The 14,244-nt window shown below is 43.0% G+C and overlaps 2 protein-coding genes across 2 annotated transcripts; both read left to right on the top strand.

Moving 5' to 3' along the window:
- Positions 1 to 84: 84 nt before the first annotated feature.
- Positions 85 to 6,741, top strand: si:dkeyp-110a12.4 (pancreatic secretory granule membrane major glycoprotein GP2). Its single transcript, XM_047015932.1, has 9 exons — positions 85 to 703; positions 1,038 to 1,126; positions 1,257 to 1,361; positions 3,169 to 3,329; positions 3,517 to 3,652; positions 4,371 to 4,465; positions 5,465 to 5,633; positions 5,928 to 6,042; positions 6,265 to 6,741. Exons 1-9 carry the CDS (start codon positions 616 to 618, stop codon positions 6,450 to 6,452), a joined length of 1,146 nt encoding a protein of 381 aa, XP_046871888.1. The 5' UTR covers positions 85 to 615; the 3' UTR covers positions 6,453 to 6,741.
- Positions 6,742 to 6,923: 182 nt separating this feature from the next.
- Positions 6,924 to 13,384, top strand: fbxo30a (F-box protein 30a). The gene is made up of 3 exons (XM_047017050.1): positions 6,924 to 7,100; positions 8,085 to 10,345; positions 10,465 to 13,384. The coding sequence occupies exons 2-3, from the start codon at positions 8,156 to 8,158 to the stop codon at positions 10,666 to 10,668; spliced, it is 2,394 nt and encodes a 797-aa protein (XP_046873006.1). The 5' UTR covers positions 6,924 to 7,100; positions 8,085 to 8,155; the 3' UTR covers positions 10,669 to 13,384.
- The last annotated feature ends 860 nt before the right edge of the window (positions 13,385 to 14,244 follow it).

Below are 14,244 nucleotides of genomic sequence, written 5' to 3'. Positions count from 1 at the left end.
TTTACTTCTTTAAACAAGGGTCCAAAGCTTGCAGATACACTTAAGTTGAGCAAAACAGATATACTAGCACACACACTCACTATACACACAGCGAGGCTGTTGGCAGTGTCAGTGAACTGCCCTTGACTTGTATGTTATTCATCTCAAATCTGGGATTCCCGTACCAGTAAAGCTTTTGCCATGCCCTTTAAAAGGAAACCCAGACAAAAATGAAATCCTCCCCTATCGCATTGTCTGTCTCTGCATGCTAAGCAGACTCCTTGTTCTCTGTAGTAAGACAGAGTTGTGGGGTGTTTACTAAGGGGGTGTTTCTACTATTGCCCGCTTGTATGTGTGTTACCTTGGACTCCCCTTGTCCTCCCTATTCATGTGTGGAATCTCATTGTTGGGGGAGACATCATTCAAGCTGATGTTTTAGGGCAGGAGGGAGGCTCCCAGTTCATTAGACCTGTGTTTCGAGGGTCGGAGCGAGTGGGGGCACTACGTCTCGAGGTGACAACTCACTGTGGTGAATAGGTCAGAAGATTCACAGGTTTGACGAGAAGGGCCAAAAGGAAGCTGCAGAGTATCTGAAGTGTTTGGCCGCAGAGAAGCCAGAGGGAGAATTGTTCAAAGATGACACCTGCCAGCCTGGTGTTTGCCTGGTTACTGTTCTTTCAAGGGACTGTCAGCTCAACTGTTTACCTGGAACCGGAGGAGGAGGGTGAGTTTACCTCATGGATCTATCAGCTCCAGGTTTCAGTACTATTTAGACAGACATTTGACAGTGTAGCTGTGAAAACATACAGATTTCTGCCATTAAACTTGATGTGTACTTCTGAATTATATTCATGGATTTGGTATCAAGGTTTTATAGATGTCCTTACAGTACAACTATGTAGTGTATAAAGTGTAACAGATGTGAAACAACTATATCACAAACTAATACAAAGACTGTAAAATGAACCAAGTATTGATAGGAAATACTGTTAATTCAGAATCAGTCTCAGAACTAGTCTAGACTGATTCTGAATTAACAACACTTCCTTTTCTCCCAGAGCTCAATGAAACTGTCATCTGTACCAATGACCAAATGGAGGTTGTCATTCCAAGTGCCTTTTTTATCAATAAAGTGCCACCAGTTTATGTAAGTCAATATCATCTTTCTCTTCATTTGAACACGAAATACAAAAGTAATAGCTGGAAGTTAAGCAACATTGAGGTGAAAGTGCAGTTGTTTTGTAGTGTCTTATTTGGATGTTTTTGTTCTCTTTTAGGTTTGGGATTTGCACTTAAATGACCCTGACTGCCGTGGCGTTGAGATTAAGGACAATTATGTCTTCAGCATCAAGACAAATCTCTCCGACTGTGGGACCATCATGGTAAGTATTCAGCAGAGCTGTCGCACACTTGCCCTTTAATGAGTCATGGGGTTTCTGTGGTGATTACATTGTACATTTCACGGTTGCTTGGTCACAGCAAGTATGGAAGAATTAGGTGTTTAAGCAATCAAAGTGTACATTTGAACTCTGTCCGTTGACAAAGGAGAAAAGACGTTAGAACTGCTAACATGGAGACAAACTACAGTTGGAATCCTCTTTTAGTGGCGACATAAAATCGCCATGACAATAAATTATCTAATTTTACGATGTGTTCAGTTGTTGTGGGAACTGGTCCTCTGTTTGGGTCTTTCTAGGACCTCCCTTAACTCCTTTGTGCCACTAAAAAAAGGGATTAATTGGATGAGGTAATTAGGTCTTTGCATCATGCTAAAAATAACTAGCAAAACTGGTTGAAGGGAACACTGTGTTTTTCCTCATCAATGTGTGCTGTGTGGACCTCAGTTTCTAGGTTTCTACAATGAAATTAGCTCATGGTATGCAGAAAGACGTAGACAGAAAGGGGAGCGAAAGAGGCGCGCACACAGAAGGGGGGTGGGGGGGCGGGGGTTGGCATATATTTCAAGAGAGAAGGGTTGTGTTGTTCCTTTTCCTCTCAGAGCACTGGATTTTTTAATACAAAGCAGTAAGGGGTGCCTCAATGGCCTTTCTGCTCTAAATTATCAGGATTTACATTGAGATGATCGTGTTTTCAGGCCCTGTGAATGGCCAGACCGTAATTCACTGGCCGACTTTGTCATCGCCACTATTATTTTGCCCACTGGCCTTCTCACATTGGGCCTGCTCGGTTCTGAGGACTGTTTTAACTTTGGTGTGTATAAATCTGTACTTCAGACCATGAGTGTCATTGAAATGCTTACTTAGAATGCATAGGGGCATGTCTTGTAAAGTGCACAAAAGGTTAACACAGCTTTGAGGGGGAGAAAATCTCTCTGTCCTCCTCTGCAGTTTTATAAGGCTTCTGCATACCAGTCAGGAGAAAGTAAAGCCTGCTTTGGATGAAATTCTGTTGCTAAAGGAAGGGAATGCCTAGTTACCAAATTACTTTTCACCTTGAGAGCCGAACCCAGGAAAATGATAAGGAGACGATCCATGCTTTGAGTTCAGTAACGTCAAATAAACTACGTTTATAATAAGCTACGTTTAAACTATATTGTGTTCCTATCACCTAAAAGCATAACTTACAAAAGATAGTAATATTTGTGATAGCTTGGTGTGAAGTTACCCAAGAGGTCCTGCAAGTATCAATGGAGCTCTGTTGGTATTCCCTTCAGTGTTAAGTAGCTGTTGTCTTGATGTTGAACCAAGCCAGTGGTGGCCATAGTAGGGGGTTGTGTGTTTACTGAAGGGTAGTAAAACCTTTCTCCACAGTTAGGGCACAGCAATCTATCCTGCTTCAATCTTGATGGAACCCGTCCTCTGTAGTTCTCAACAGGGGACGGACACAACCCAGTCGCAGTCTTTTCATCTGACTGACTTTATTGTTTCATCTGCGTCAGTGGCCTGTTGCTTAACGCTGAGTCGGATGACTCACTTTGTTGTTTTTGTAAGTTATAGGTGGGTTTGGGAAACCGAAGCTCCATATTGAAAGCTTTCGGTGAAGGCTGAATCGTCTGTCAACCTATTAAGTTCCCTAACACCTCTGTCATTGTTACTTGCAACGTCATGACAACCATTTTGCTTTTCAAAGTGACTCAATTAACCTTGGGTAGATGTTTTCAGTCATCCGATTGTCTGTTGGTCTGCCCTCATGAACATTGTTTTCCTGATTTATTTTTTCCCTCCGCAGGCCTCAGATGATACCCATATCATGTTCTTAAACACCATACGCAATAATGACTCAGATGTGGTCACAAGGAACTACATCAACATCACATTTGTGTGCCGCTACCCACTGAACTACATGGTCCAGCAGCCCAATGGTGAAAACATGATCCGTGTGGACGTGAGGTAAGATATGGGTTTCAGTTCAATGTAAATATATAAATCTGTCATGTCTGTAATCAGGTGGTGATATTTGTTTTGTATTCATATCATATTACAATCATTACCATAATGACTACATATTCACAACAAAAACTATTATATTATCCATATTTGTATTAAAACAATACTAATAGTTTTGGTGTATTTACAGAACAATTACACTGAACACAGAAGATGGGAACTTCTCAGTGTCTATGCTGTTGTATAAGGACGAAGCCTTTGAGGACAAATGGATGACGGTTCCCTCCCTGACGCTGGAGGATGACATATATGTGAAAGTTTTTATGGTTGGTCATCCACTTTTGTTCAACTCTTACCTTTGAGTGGAAAGACATGTAAAAGCTTCCTGACTGTTAGCATGTGGTAGGAGTGGATACGTGAGTAACCAAACACTGTGTCCTGTCATGGAGGTAACCTGAGTGCCAGACCTCTGCTGCCCTCTCTTATCGAGAACTGCCATCAGTGTACACAGTCCTGCTTCGTAGCTACAATATTGGCGCTCTCACTTCTCTCTTTCTCCTCTCAACCCCCAGCCCCCCTCCCCCCCCTTCCCTCCCTTACTCTCTGTATTACGATATCTCCACAGCTCAATGTTTTCTCCTACACCCCAGCTTTACCCCTTTGGTCGTCATAAAAACAAGGTCTTGCATATCGCCTGTAGATGTTCCAGCCTTGTCTTCCCAGAATCCTCCCCTCCTCCTCTCCTCCCCCACTGTTGTTTACTTTCCTCACTGAAAGACTGTGCTTCCTTATCTGTGCATCCCAAACTGTGCTTCCCAAACCTGTCAGTCATCTAATAAAAAAATTGTGAAAAGAAACATTTCAGGCACCTCTCCCATTAAAATTAGAGCTTCTTTCAATACCAATATGCTTATTTCTTAAAGTCCTGTGCCTCCCTCCTCTGCCCTACAAAACCACAACTATGAAACACATCAGCTGACTGTCCTGAGTGCCTAACAGTCAGGTTCCTAATCCCGAGGGCGCTGACCTCTGTGTCTCACCTAGGTCCCTGCTCATCTGATGCTGCGTGTGGACAGATGCTGGGCCACACCAACCAAGGACCCCTACAGTAACATCCAGTACACCTTCATCAAGGACAGGTTGGTTGTATGTATATCACACGCACTGTTAAAATACAGCCTGTTTCTTGACTTTAACCCTTCTGTTAGAACTATGCACTTCTGAACTTTGATTATCTGATCAAATGTACCGGGGGGGGGGGAATGTTTTGTGTTCTGCAGAGAAGGGAGACTGCCATTGTCACGGTTTGGAATGAAAGGGAGAAAACAGGAGTAACACGGCAGATATTGCTCATTGAAAAAATAAAATAATAATAATAATAATACAATGTAGTTAAGGCGGCAGGTGTGTGTTGTTAAGTGCTGCGGGAAACCCTGATACCTGTATGGAACAAAAGCATCTACTAAAAGAAAAACGGTCAAATGTAATGGATATGATATGAGTGGTAAAGAGCTATTGACATGGGCTCTGCCATAACAAGTAAGTGCTTATATTTTGACATTGGCTCTTCCATAACAACTAAGTGCTGATATTGTGACAAATGTTTAGTTTCAACAGGTGTATATCTGGGTTATGGCTGGATAAATTAGACTAAGTTCATACAGGGACAGTTCATAAATTTTATGTTTGTAGTCATTTCAACCCAGCTGTTCAGTCTCCACAGTGAATACTGTTGAGATCTGAAATAAGAGCAAGTGTCTAAGCGAGCTTGCAACACAGCTTTCGTGACTAGTCATATGACGCCCCCCTTCTTCTGAAACCGTATGTGTTTCAGCTCAACAGCTGTGCATGTCCTTGACAACTATGGAGTATGTTGTACTGTTAGCAACAGTATGACAATGAAATACGTTCTAGTGTACTAGAGAAAAAAATCCATCTCTTCTATGCTGTCAGCAGTTCAAATGTTTGCTCGGTCAAAATGTCAGATATGAGTAATAGCTCTTGTTGACACCCAAGAAATAGCCATTGAGTTTTCAGTATTGCCCTCACTAATACACCATAAGTCAACTAGTCTAGAGTGATACATCACACACTCTCTCTGTCAGGCTGTGCTGAACAGTGCTTTCTTTCTTTCTCAGCTGCCCGGTGCTGTCAAACGAGCAGATGCTGACAGTGCTGAGGAATGGCCAGGGTCCAGAAGCCACGTTCAGGATACAAATGTTCAAGTTTGTGGGAAGCTCTTACACCGACGTCTTCCTCCACTGCAACGTCCAGATCTGTCACAACACCCTGGGAGCCTGCCAGCCTGTGAGTGAGCGAGCTCACTTCCTCTCCTCGTACCTGGGACGCAATGAACAGTTAAAATGAGATTTGACGACTTGTGTGATTAAGTGAAGGCTTAGCGTCTGGGGACTGGCTTATTCTAAAGACTAATTACCCTACAGTAGTACAGCTATTACTGTTGCAAATACTACGTGATAAAAATAATAGAATAATAATGTTCCATTTTTTTCCATTTCAGTTTATTGCAGTTTCTTTCTTTTCCGTTATGTTGTGTTCTATTCTATTCAAAACATTTAAATTCTACTGTTTACGTGACAGAACTGCTCTAGTGAAGATGGATATGTGCGGACGAGGAGAGATATCCCACTGTCCCACACGGTTTCCTATGGACCAATCAGACGACTGCTCCCTGAAAGGGACCAGCCCAGTTTGAGTATGTATTCAGTGAATGCTTTTGACTTACAGTCTGCTTAGACAAACCTAACAATGCCCTTATTTGTTCATTACTCATATTTACTTTGAAACATTCAAAACATTGTGACGTCTTATGTGCGGCAAGGTTATCATAAAAAGTCATCATTCACAGAAAGAAGGCCTTGACATAGGTCGGAACACTGCCCGGCTGAATGCCTCTCCTATTTTTAATGCATTGCAGATGCTGGAGGTATCCCCCCAGTGGAGACGTTTGTCCTGGGAGGGCTGCTGCTGGTCCTGCTGCTGGTCCTGCTGCTGGTCACTGGGGTGTTTGGAAGGCTCTGGCTACGTTCCAGAAACTCCTACCCAGCCCAGGAGGCTCAGCTAACCCTGTCTAACATTCACCACATCACTGAGGTGGCATCGTGAGCCCTGTCTGGCTAACACCCCCAGTCTTAGAAGTCTTAAAGAACGGATCTCGACATAACCTGAAAGGCGTGTGTCAACAATCCTCTTGGGCACCTACACACACACACACACAACACACATATACTGCAGTTATAAGTATTACATTGTGGGTGGTGATGGTCACATTTTTTTATGTAAATAAAATATCTGTGTTTAATACTTGAAGGATTGTGTTTTGTGATACATCTGTAGTATAGTTTCAATGTTTTTGTTTGAAAGTTAAATAAAAATATATTTCCATTGGTTATTCATTCATGAATTGCGATGCAATACTGTTACATGTTGAACTATGAAATGCGCCGAACATATTGTGAGATGTAAAAATATTGCAAGGGTATTCCCCAGCTCATTCTATTTTCAGTCTTATCATACGCCAATCCGCTGGTCCGCTGCATAATGACGCAATACTCTAGCGCCCCACTTGTAGCCTGCTAGCTTGCAACACCGCATATACGCCGACCGACTAGAGGCATTAGGAGTCGTGAATACCTGTTGTTGTTAACCATTGTTTTTGCTACGCAACAGTTTTCTTATAGTTGAGAGTAAACGTGTTCGATTAAGGATAGGGATAAAGACAAAACAAGGATTTGGTGTGTCGTTTTTTTTAAGGTGAGTAGTCCAGCTAGCTAGAAGAACAGTTTTGTGAGACAGACAAACTAGTGTCATTTGCTAGTTGGTTTGCTACTTTGCTCAAGGCAGCTATACTCTCGTGTTAGCCATTGGTAATGCCACTGAAGTTGTGTACAAGTCCGTCCTTTGTCAACTAGCAACATGCTCATTGCCAGGTCTCCTTTGTGTGGTTACATGGTAGATAGCAATGAAGGTGGATGCAAACTTGTTAGCTGCTAGCTACATCTGGGGCTTTGGATTTTCCGGTAAGTTATTAATACGGAGACTGGACTATTAAATAGTTAGCTGCAGCTCTACGGTTAGCTTCATGGCTGTTGTTTTTATGTTTGCGAGATTTAGTTAGCCAAGTTCATATAGTTATATGGTTACAAATTACGGTGCTAACAATGAGTAATGTTAAACCCATTTCTCTGGTGAATAAGTTGTAAGTAAATTGATATCCTGTGTATTTATAGTTGTCCAAAACAAGGTCCTGTCCGAGACAGCCTCGTCATGCCCAGTCAAGTCCAGATATGTGTCACGACTGTCAGACAGTTAGAGCCATCCTGCTTGGCCAATGTTGTTTATGAAACATTTTCTAGTTTTCGTTGCCATCAATTTTCGTCAAGTGGCTGCGGCTTCTGAGAGACCAAGGTTAAAGGTCATCTGCCCCGGGTCTGGTTGTGACTTTGTAACCCAAGAAGTCTTGTTGTGAAATGTCCCGTGGCGGCTTAGACTAGAGGTTTAGTAAACAGACTCTCTCTGAGGCCACATCAGGCGCTAAGTTACAGAATGTGATGCCTGTTTTGCGGCACAAGGCTTCCTTACCTCGTGTGGTACTTGACCCATATTTACATGTTTTTCCATGAGGTAGTGTCACGGCATACCTAGTCACAAGTGCAAGTGAATCATATTGTTTCTTTCCAACGGACTTTAAGGCAAAGCATTTTAATGTGGATAAACTTTTATTTGTGTTAACTTCAGGTTTAACAACAATTCATCCTTGCCTGCGAACACCTCCTCCAGGACTTGGAATAAAAAAAGAATACTTGAAGATGGAGGACTTACATGCTCATTGCCTGAACTGTATTAATCGCAGATGCATGACCAGACCAGAGACTGGTGTTTCCTGTGACCTCATCGGCTGCCATCTTGTCTGTGGTGCTGTTTTCCACGCGTGCAAAGCAGAGGAACATTGTTTACTGTGCCCCTTAGAGAGAGTGCCTTGTCTAAATGTTGGGTTCGGATGTCCCTTCACAATTCCCCGGATGAAGATGGCAGAGCACCTCGAGACATGCCCAGCGAGTGTGGTTTGCTGCACGATGGAGTGGAACCGCTGGCCTGTGAGCTACTCTGACCGCCAGTCCTATGAGAATTTAAGCAAAGACTTTGATGAGGTGGAGCAGCTGGACATGGCCCTGGCTCTGCAGGACCAGAGGATGCTTCTAGAATCCCTCAGGGTCACGACCACGGTGTCAAAGAATGGCGACATTAAACCCGTTGAGGACATTGATAAAATGGCGTTAGTTTCGAGCGCTCCGGAGACGGTGGTTTCGAACGGGATGGTGGAGATGGAGGAGGAGACATACGGCGAGTTGTACTCTGCCTCCGTGGAGACGAGCAGGAGCTTGGTGGCTGCCTTGGACATCCTTTCGAACGCGAAAGAAATTGACTTGATCATCGGTAATTTAAGCGGAGGAAAGAGTGAGAGAAACGGGGTGTTGCGTAATGGCGGGAACAGCGACAGTCACAGCGATTGTTACGTGGATGTTGAGTATCTGAAGAATGTAGACATGAGGGAAAGTGACTCTGAATCAGACGGTGAGTTTGGCGCAGTGGGGGGAGTCGACGGTACGGCTATGACAGAGAAGGGGGAAGATGTAAGCACTTGGCTAGAGCCAAATAAATTGATTGAGTGTTTAGATGATGAAGATGGGGGGCTGGAGGATGAGGAAAAGGATTACGTTATGGGTCTTGTAGAGGGTCCACTCTGTAATGGCTTTCACAATGGCAATGATCACAATCACTTGAGACGTGACAAGATAGATCTAGACAGGGCTGAGAACAGAAGACTTAGAATCAATGGTTCTTCTGAACTCAACAGTTCCCCTGGACTCAACGGTTCTTCCGAAATCCGTCCGCATATACCTTATCATTCCATGAGTGTCGAGCCCTCTAGGCCTCGCCCCTCCAGGCCCCACCCACCACCCCTCCCTCCTCACTTTCCTATTCCGCTGCCTGATCTGGTACCAAACAATGTGTTGCAGCACCTGCCCCTTGACATTGAAGATAGATGGCTGGAAAGAAAGCTACAGAACCTGCAGGTGCTTAGGGGAATGAGTTTGTTTACATTTAACGGGCGCCGGGCACTGCTGTCAGACCCTTACTTGTTCCGAGCCAAGATGGAGGACAAGGCCGTGGACACCTCTGACCTGGAAGTCACTGAAGACCCCATGGGTCTCCACGGCATTGATCTGATAACTGCAGCCCTCCTCTTCTGTCTTGGGGACTCTCCCGGGGGCAGGGGGATCTCCGACAGCAGGTTTGTGGACGGCTACCGCATTGACTTTGGTACACAGACTTTCTCCTTCCCCTCCGCCATCTTGGCCACCAACACCATGGTGGGTGACATTGCTTCGGCGTCTGCCTGCGACCACGCCAGCCCGCAGCTCTCTAACCCCAGTCCCTTCCACACACTCCGGCTGGATCTGGTGCTGGAATGCGTGGCCCGATACCAAACCAAGCAACGCTCCATGTTCACCTTTGTGTGTGGACAGCTGTTCCGCCGGGATGAGTTTTCCTCCCATTTCAAGAATGTCCATGGCGACATCCACGCTGGGCTCAACGGCTGGATGGAGCACCGTTGTCCACTGGCGTACTACGGCTGCACCTACTCCCAGAGACGTTTCTGTCCATCCGTGCAAGGTTCCAGAATTATCCATGACCGGCACCTCGGTGCCTTTGGTGTGCAGGCAGACCTGCCGTCAGTGCAAAGCGACAACGCCCTCCCCAGAAATGCCTGTCGCTTCGGCTCCCAGTGCGACCACCTCAGTAGCCTCCCCTTCGAGCTGTTGCAGTATGTCGCCAGCTTCCTGGATGGCTTCAGCCTCTGCCAGCTGTCCAGGGTGTCCCGGACCATGAGGGAGGTGTGTAGCAGTCTGCTGCAGGTTCGAGGAATGGTGGTCCTCCTGTGGAACAAGGAACAACGTGCTGACGGATCGTCCTCGTGGCAGATAAACAACAAGGTAGGACGCTCAAATGTTCAATTTACAAAGTGTATGACACGCATACACACACGAGTACGCTAACCTCTCTTTTGGTCTTTGTTGAAAATGTAACAACGTGCGTGAACATTGTTGATCAGGTGTGGCGATTCAGCACCTCTTTCGGCACGGTGAACGAGTGGAAGTTTGCCAACATCTCCAGCATGGCCGATCATCTGAAGAAGTGCCAGTTCAACACCATCGCTCGTCGGGAGGAAGCCATCCCTCTGCCCTGTATGTGCTTCACCAGAGAGCTCACCAAGGAAGGGCGCTCGCTGCGCTCCGTTCTCAAGCCCGTTGCATGAGCAGTCCTTTCACCAGGAAAACATTGTGCTGCTTGTTTCTTCCAGTCTGACCGAAAAAGCCTAAATTGTTCCAATTCAAACTATTTTGGTTTGCTCTTTTGATAATGAAATTTATATACTGAAGATTCACTTTTGACATACTGTGTAAATAATTACATGCTTTGATGTAGATTTGTTTTGTATTTTTATATGAAGAAGTCAGTACTGTGCCGCAAAGATGATGGAAAGAAAGTGGAGCCTTAAATTATGATAAACACTTGATTTCTGGTCATGGGAAAGTTCTGAATATCTCAGAACGATATTGACATTTCTCAATATCTCCCTTCTGGAACAAAATCAAATAGCTTATCTACAAGCATGGTTTCAAGGCTTCCTCCCCCCCCCCCCCCCGATATTTTGATCGACCATGCATTCTATTTGTTAGAACCTTCTCTTTTTTTACGAATGACTATAATTCTACATTTTCATATACTGACCAATCCTAAAATGTGTGCAGTGCAGTCATTCTTCTCTAAATAGGAAATGTTTTGGTCTTTTTTACTTTCTCTAAAACGCAAAACTCACTCACAGAAACCCTTATTCATTCTGAGGTTCATTACTCAACTTGTAGCTTGGGATTTATTTATTTAATTTTTAAACCATTCTTTCTAGCTCAATCGTATGGGTGATTGTGTGGGGGGTGTTCAAATTTTTCTCCCTCTTCAGTTGATTAGGCTAGAACCACTTGTTTGATACATATTAGTATTTTGAAGGTTGTGGAACCCTGCAGGTCAGGTATGAAATAAAAACGGTACACATTTCCCTCTGGTATTGATCATTATCTATCATATCTGTGTGTTGCAGTTTCTTTTGTTTTGTTTTTTTATATATATATTTCTTGGCACTACATATTCATTGTCTTCACATTTTGGTGTCTCAGGGTTGTAACATGAAGCTGCAGCAGTAAGTGCTGGCCATCCCCTGTGTTGTATGTGTTAGACACAGTAAAGGGTACAAAGGGGGAGGGCTGGCACCTTGTTGTTATTATTACTGTGTGGTCTTAGGACTGATCACCGTTCAGTATTATTACTGTGTGGTCTTAGGACTGATCACCGTTCAGTATTATTACTGTGTGGTCTTAGGACTGATCACCGTTCAGTTTTATTACTGTGTGGTCTTAGGACTGATCACCGTTCAGTATTATTACTGTGTGGTCTTAGGACTGATCACCGTTCAGTATTATTACTGTGTGGTCTTAGGACTGATCACCGTTCAGTATTATTACTGTGTGGTCTTAGGACTGATCACCGTTCAGTATTATTACTGTGTGGTCTTAGGACTGATCACCGTTCAGTATTATTACTGTGTGGTCTTAGGACTGATCACCGTTCAGTATTATTACTGTGTGGTCTTAGGACTGATCACCGTTCAGTATTATTACTGTGTGGTCTTAGGACTGATCACCGTTCAGTATTATTACTGTGTGGTCTTAGGACTGATCACCGTTCAGTATTATTACTGTGTGGTCTTAGGACTGATCACCGTTCAGTATTATTACTGTGTGGTCTTAGGACTGATCACCGTTCAGTATTATTACTGTGTGGTCTTAGGACTGATCACCGTTCAGTATTATTACTGTGTGGTCTTAGGACTGATCACCGTTCAGTATTATTACTGTGTGGTCTTAGGACTGATCACCGTTCAGTATTATTACTGTGTGGTCTTAGGACTGATCACCGTTCAGTATTATTACTGTGTGGTCTTAGGACTGATCACCGTTCAGTATTATTACTGTGTGGTCTTAGGACTGATCACCGTTCAGTATTATTACTGTGTGGTCTTAGGACTGATCACCGTTCAGTATTATTACTGTGTGTGTTGTTGTTGTTTTTTTTGTTTGTTTAGGACTAATATATATATATTTTTTCTTTAACAGATGTTAATCATGATCCCTGTATTACATTTTTGACTAATTGAAGTCTCAGATTTAAATGTCAGCCAGTGTGTAATAGGAACATGTAAAGTGTGATGTTTTAGTGTTTGACTCGGCTTTCCTAAAAGGGATTTGTGAGAGTCAAACAGTGTTTGGAAAAGACAGTGAGGTTAACCTCCTCTACGGAAAAGCACGTGTGGATAGGTTGCAAATATTATTGTCATAGAGGAATAATAAACACAAATGATTAACAGGGAAGCATTTTATTCCCTTTTACAGATAATTGGAGCGAACATCTTCCCCTCAGTGAATGAAGTTTAGACAATTAACGGTTGTGTTTGGGGTGATGCATAATTTGAAGGTTAACTGTGTGTTCTATAATTTTCATGGTATTGTCTGATCTTGGTTTACTGCTATTTTTAAGACTTTTTAAAATGTAAACTCCACTGCTCAATTCTTTGACTTATATCTAATTAATTTCAGTACTGGCATATAATTGGGTTTGTTCCATTTCGTGTGTGATCAGAGGATATTAAGATGTTCTATTAAGTTCATATTTGTCCCATGAGATGATGCACCAGTCTGTTTGTAGCATGTGAGTGGAGACGTCTATTTAAACGATTGATTAAAACTAACCAGTGTTTCCCTCAAATACGTTTTTAAAGTTTATGGCTATGAACAATACAAAAAACAATGTTCTAAAAAGGTGTCTTACACAACTGTTTATTGAATGGCTGCAGTGTGTACTTGCCCTTTGTGTAAATCATCAACAATTTCCTCACCAATAAATCGTTTTGCCAGTTATTCTGTCCAATTTTCATTTCATGCAGATAGTTATCTTATCTCCAAGCTTTTTGAAAACAACTGTAATATGCTCTGATATATTTGAAGTCTGTGCATTCAGTAAAATCACTGAATGAATTAGCAAGGCTACTACAGGATCACAATATGCTTGATAACCTGACAACTAGATGACACTAAAGAGACATTCACAAAGTTTCTGCCTTTGGTCTCAATGAACCATTATGACGATTGTGATTAAAACCCTGTGGTTTTGAAACATGGGTCATGTTAGACAATCCCAATGCACGTATTGGATTTTTTGTATAGGCAGTACAGCATGGCACTTCTTGCACTAGATATAAAACAGTTCACATCTGTAATCTTGGTGTTCAGTGAATACCAGCTTTTTGACAACTCAATAATATGTACAGTACAAATGTCGATTTGATCATCGATCACAGAAGAACAGTTTATGTATGTAACGCGGTATTTTATACACTGCCTGGCCCCCCAAAAAGTCACCACCTGGATTGAACTAAGCAACTAAGAAAGAGCCTCCCATTGGATAATTACTGCATGGGTAATTACGTTTAAACTGGCAAAAAGTTATTTAATCCCAACTAATGCAGTGAGTAACTTCTCATTTGTTAAACAACTATGTCAAAAGACACATCCTGTGGTCGTGGAAAATATGTTAATCTCTTTCAGAAGGTTAAAATTATTGGCATGCATCAAGAAAAGAAAACATTTTCGATTGCTGAAACTACTAAAATTGGGATAAGAACTGTCAAACGGATTAGATTCTGGAGCAATGGAGGAAGTTCATGTGGTCTGATGAGTCTAAATTGACCCTGTTCCAGAGTGATGGGCGCATCAGGGTA

Source organism: Hypomesus transpacificus, chromosome 3 (assembly GCF_021917145.1).
Source record: "Hypomesus transpacificus isolate Combined female chromosome 3, fHypTra1, whole genome shotgun sequence".
In the NCBI taxonomy this organism is placed as follows: domain Eukaryota; kingdom Metazoa; phylum Chordata; class Actinopteri; order Osmeriformes; family Osmeridae; genus Hypomesus; species Hypomesus transpacificus.
The sequence above is the reverse complement of the archived record's forward strand: the minus strand, read 5'-3'. Positions and strand labels throughout refer to the sequence as shown.

Bases quoted from the DNA above. Each gene is read 5' to 3' on its own strand.
- si:dkeyp-110a12.4 (XM_047015932.1), top strand. From the start codon at position 616: ATGACACCTGCCAGCCTGGTGTTTGCCTGGTTACTGTTCTTTCAAGGG. The intron at 3,653-4,370 runs GTTGGTCATCCA...TGTCTCACCTAG, and splicing joins TATATGTGAAAGTTTTTATG to GTCCCTGCTCATCTGATGCT. The intron at 4,466-5,464 runs GTTGGTTGTATG...TTTCTTTCTCAG, and splicing joins TACACCTTCATCAAGGACAG to CTGCCCGGTGCTGTCAAACG.
- fbxo30a (XM_047017050.1), top strand. From the start codon at position 8,156: ATGGAGGACTTACATGCTCATTGCCTGAACTGTATTAATCGCAGATGC. The intron at 10,346-10,464 runs GTAGGACGCTCA...ATTGTTGATCAG, and splicing joins CGTGGCAGATAAACAACAAG to GTGTGGCGATTCAGCACCTC.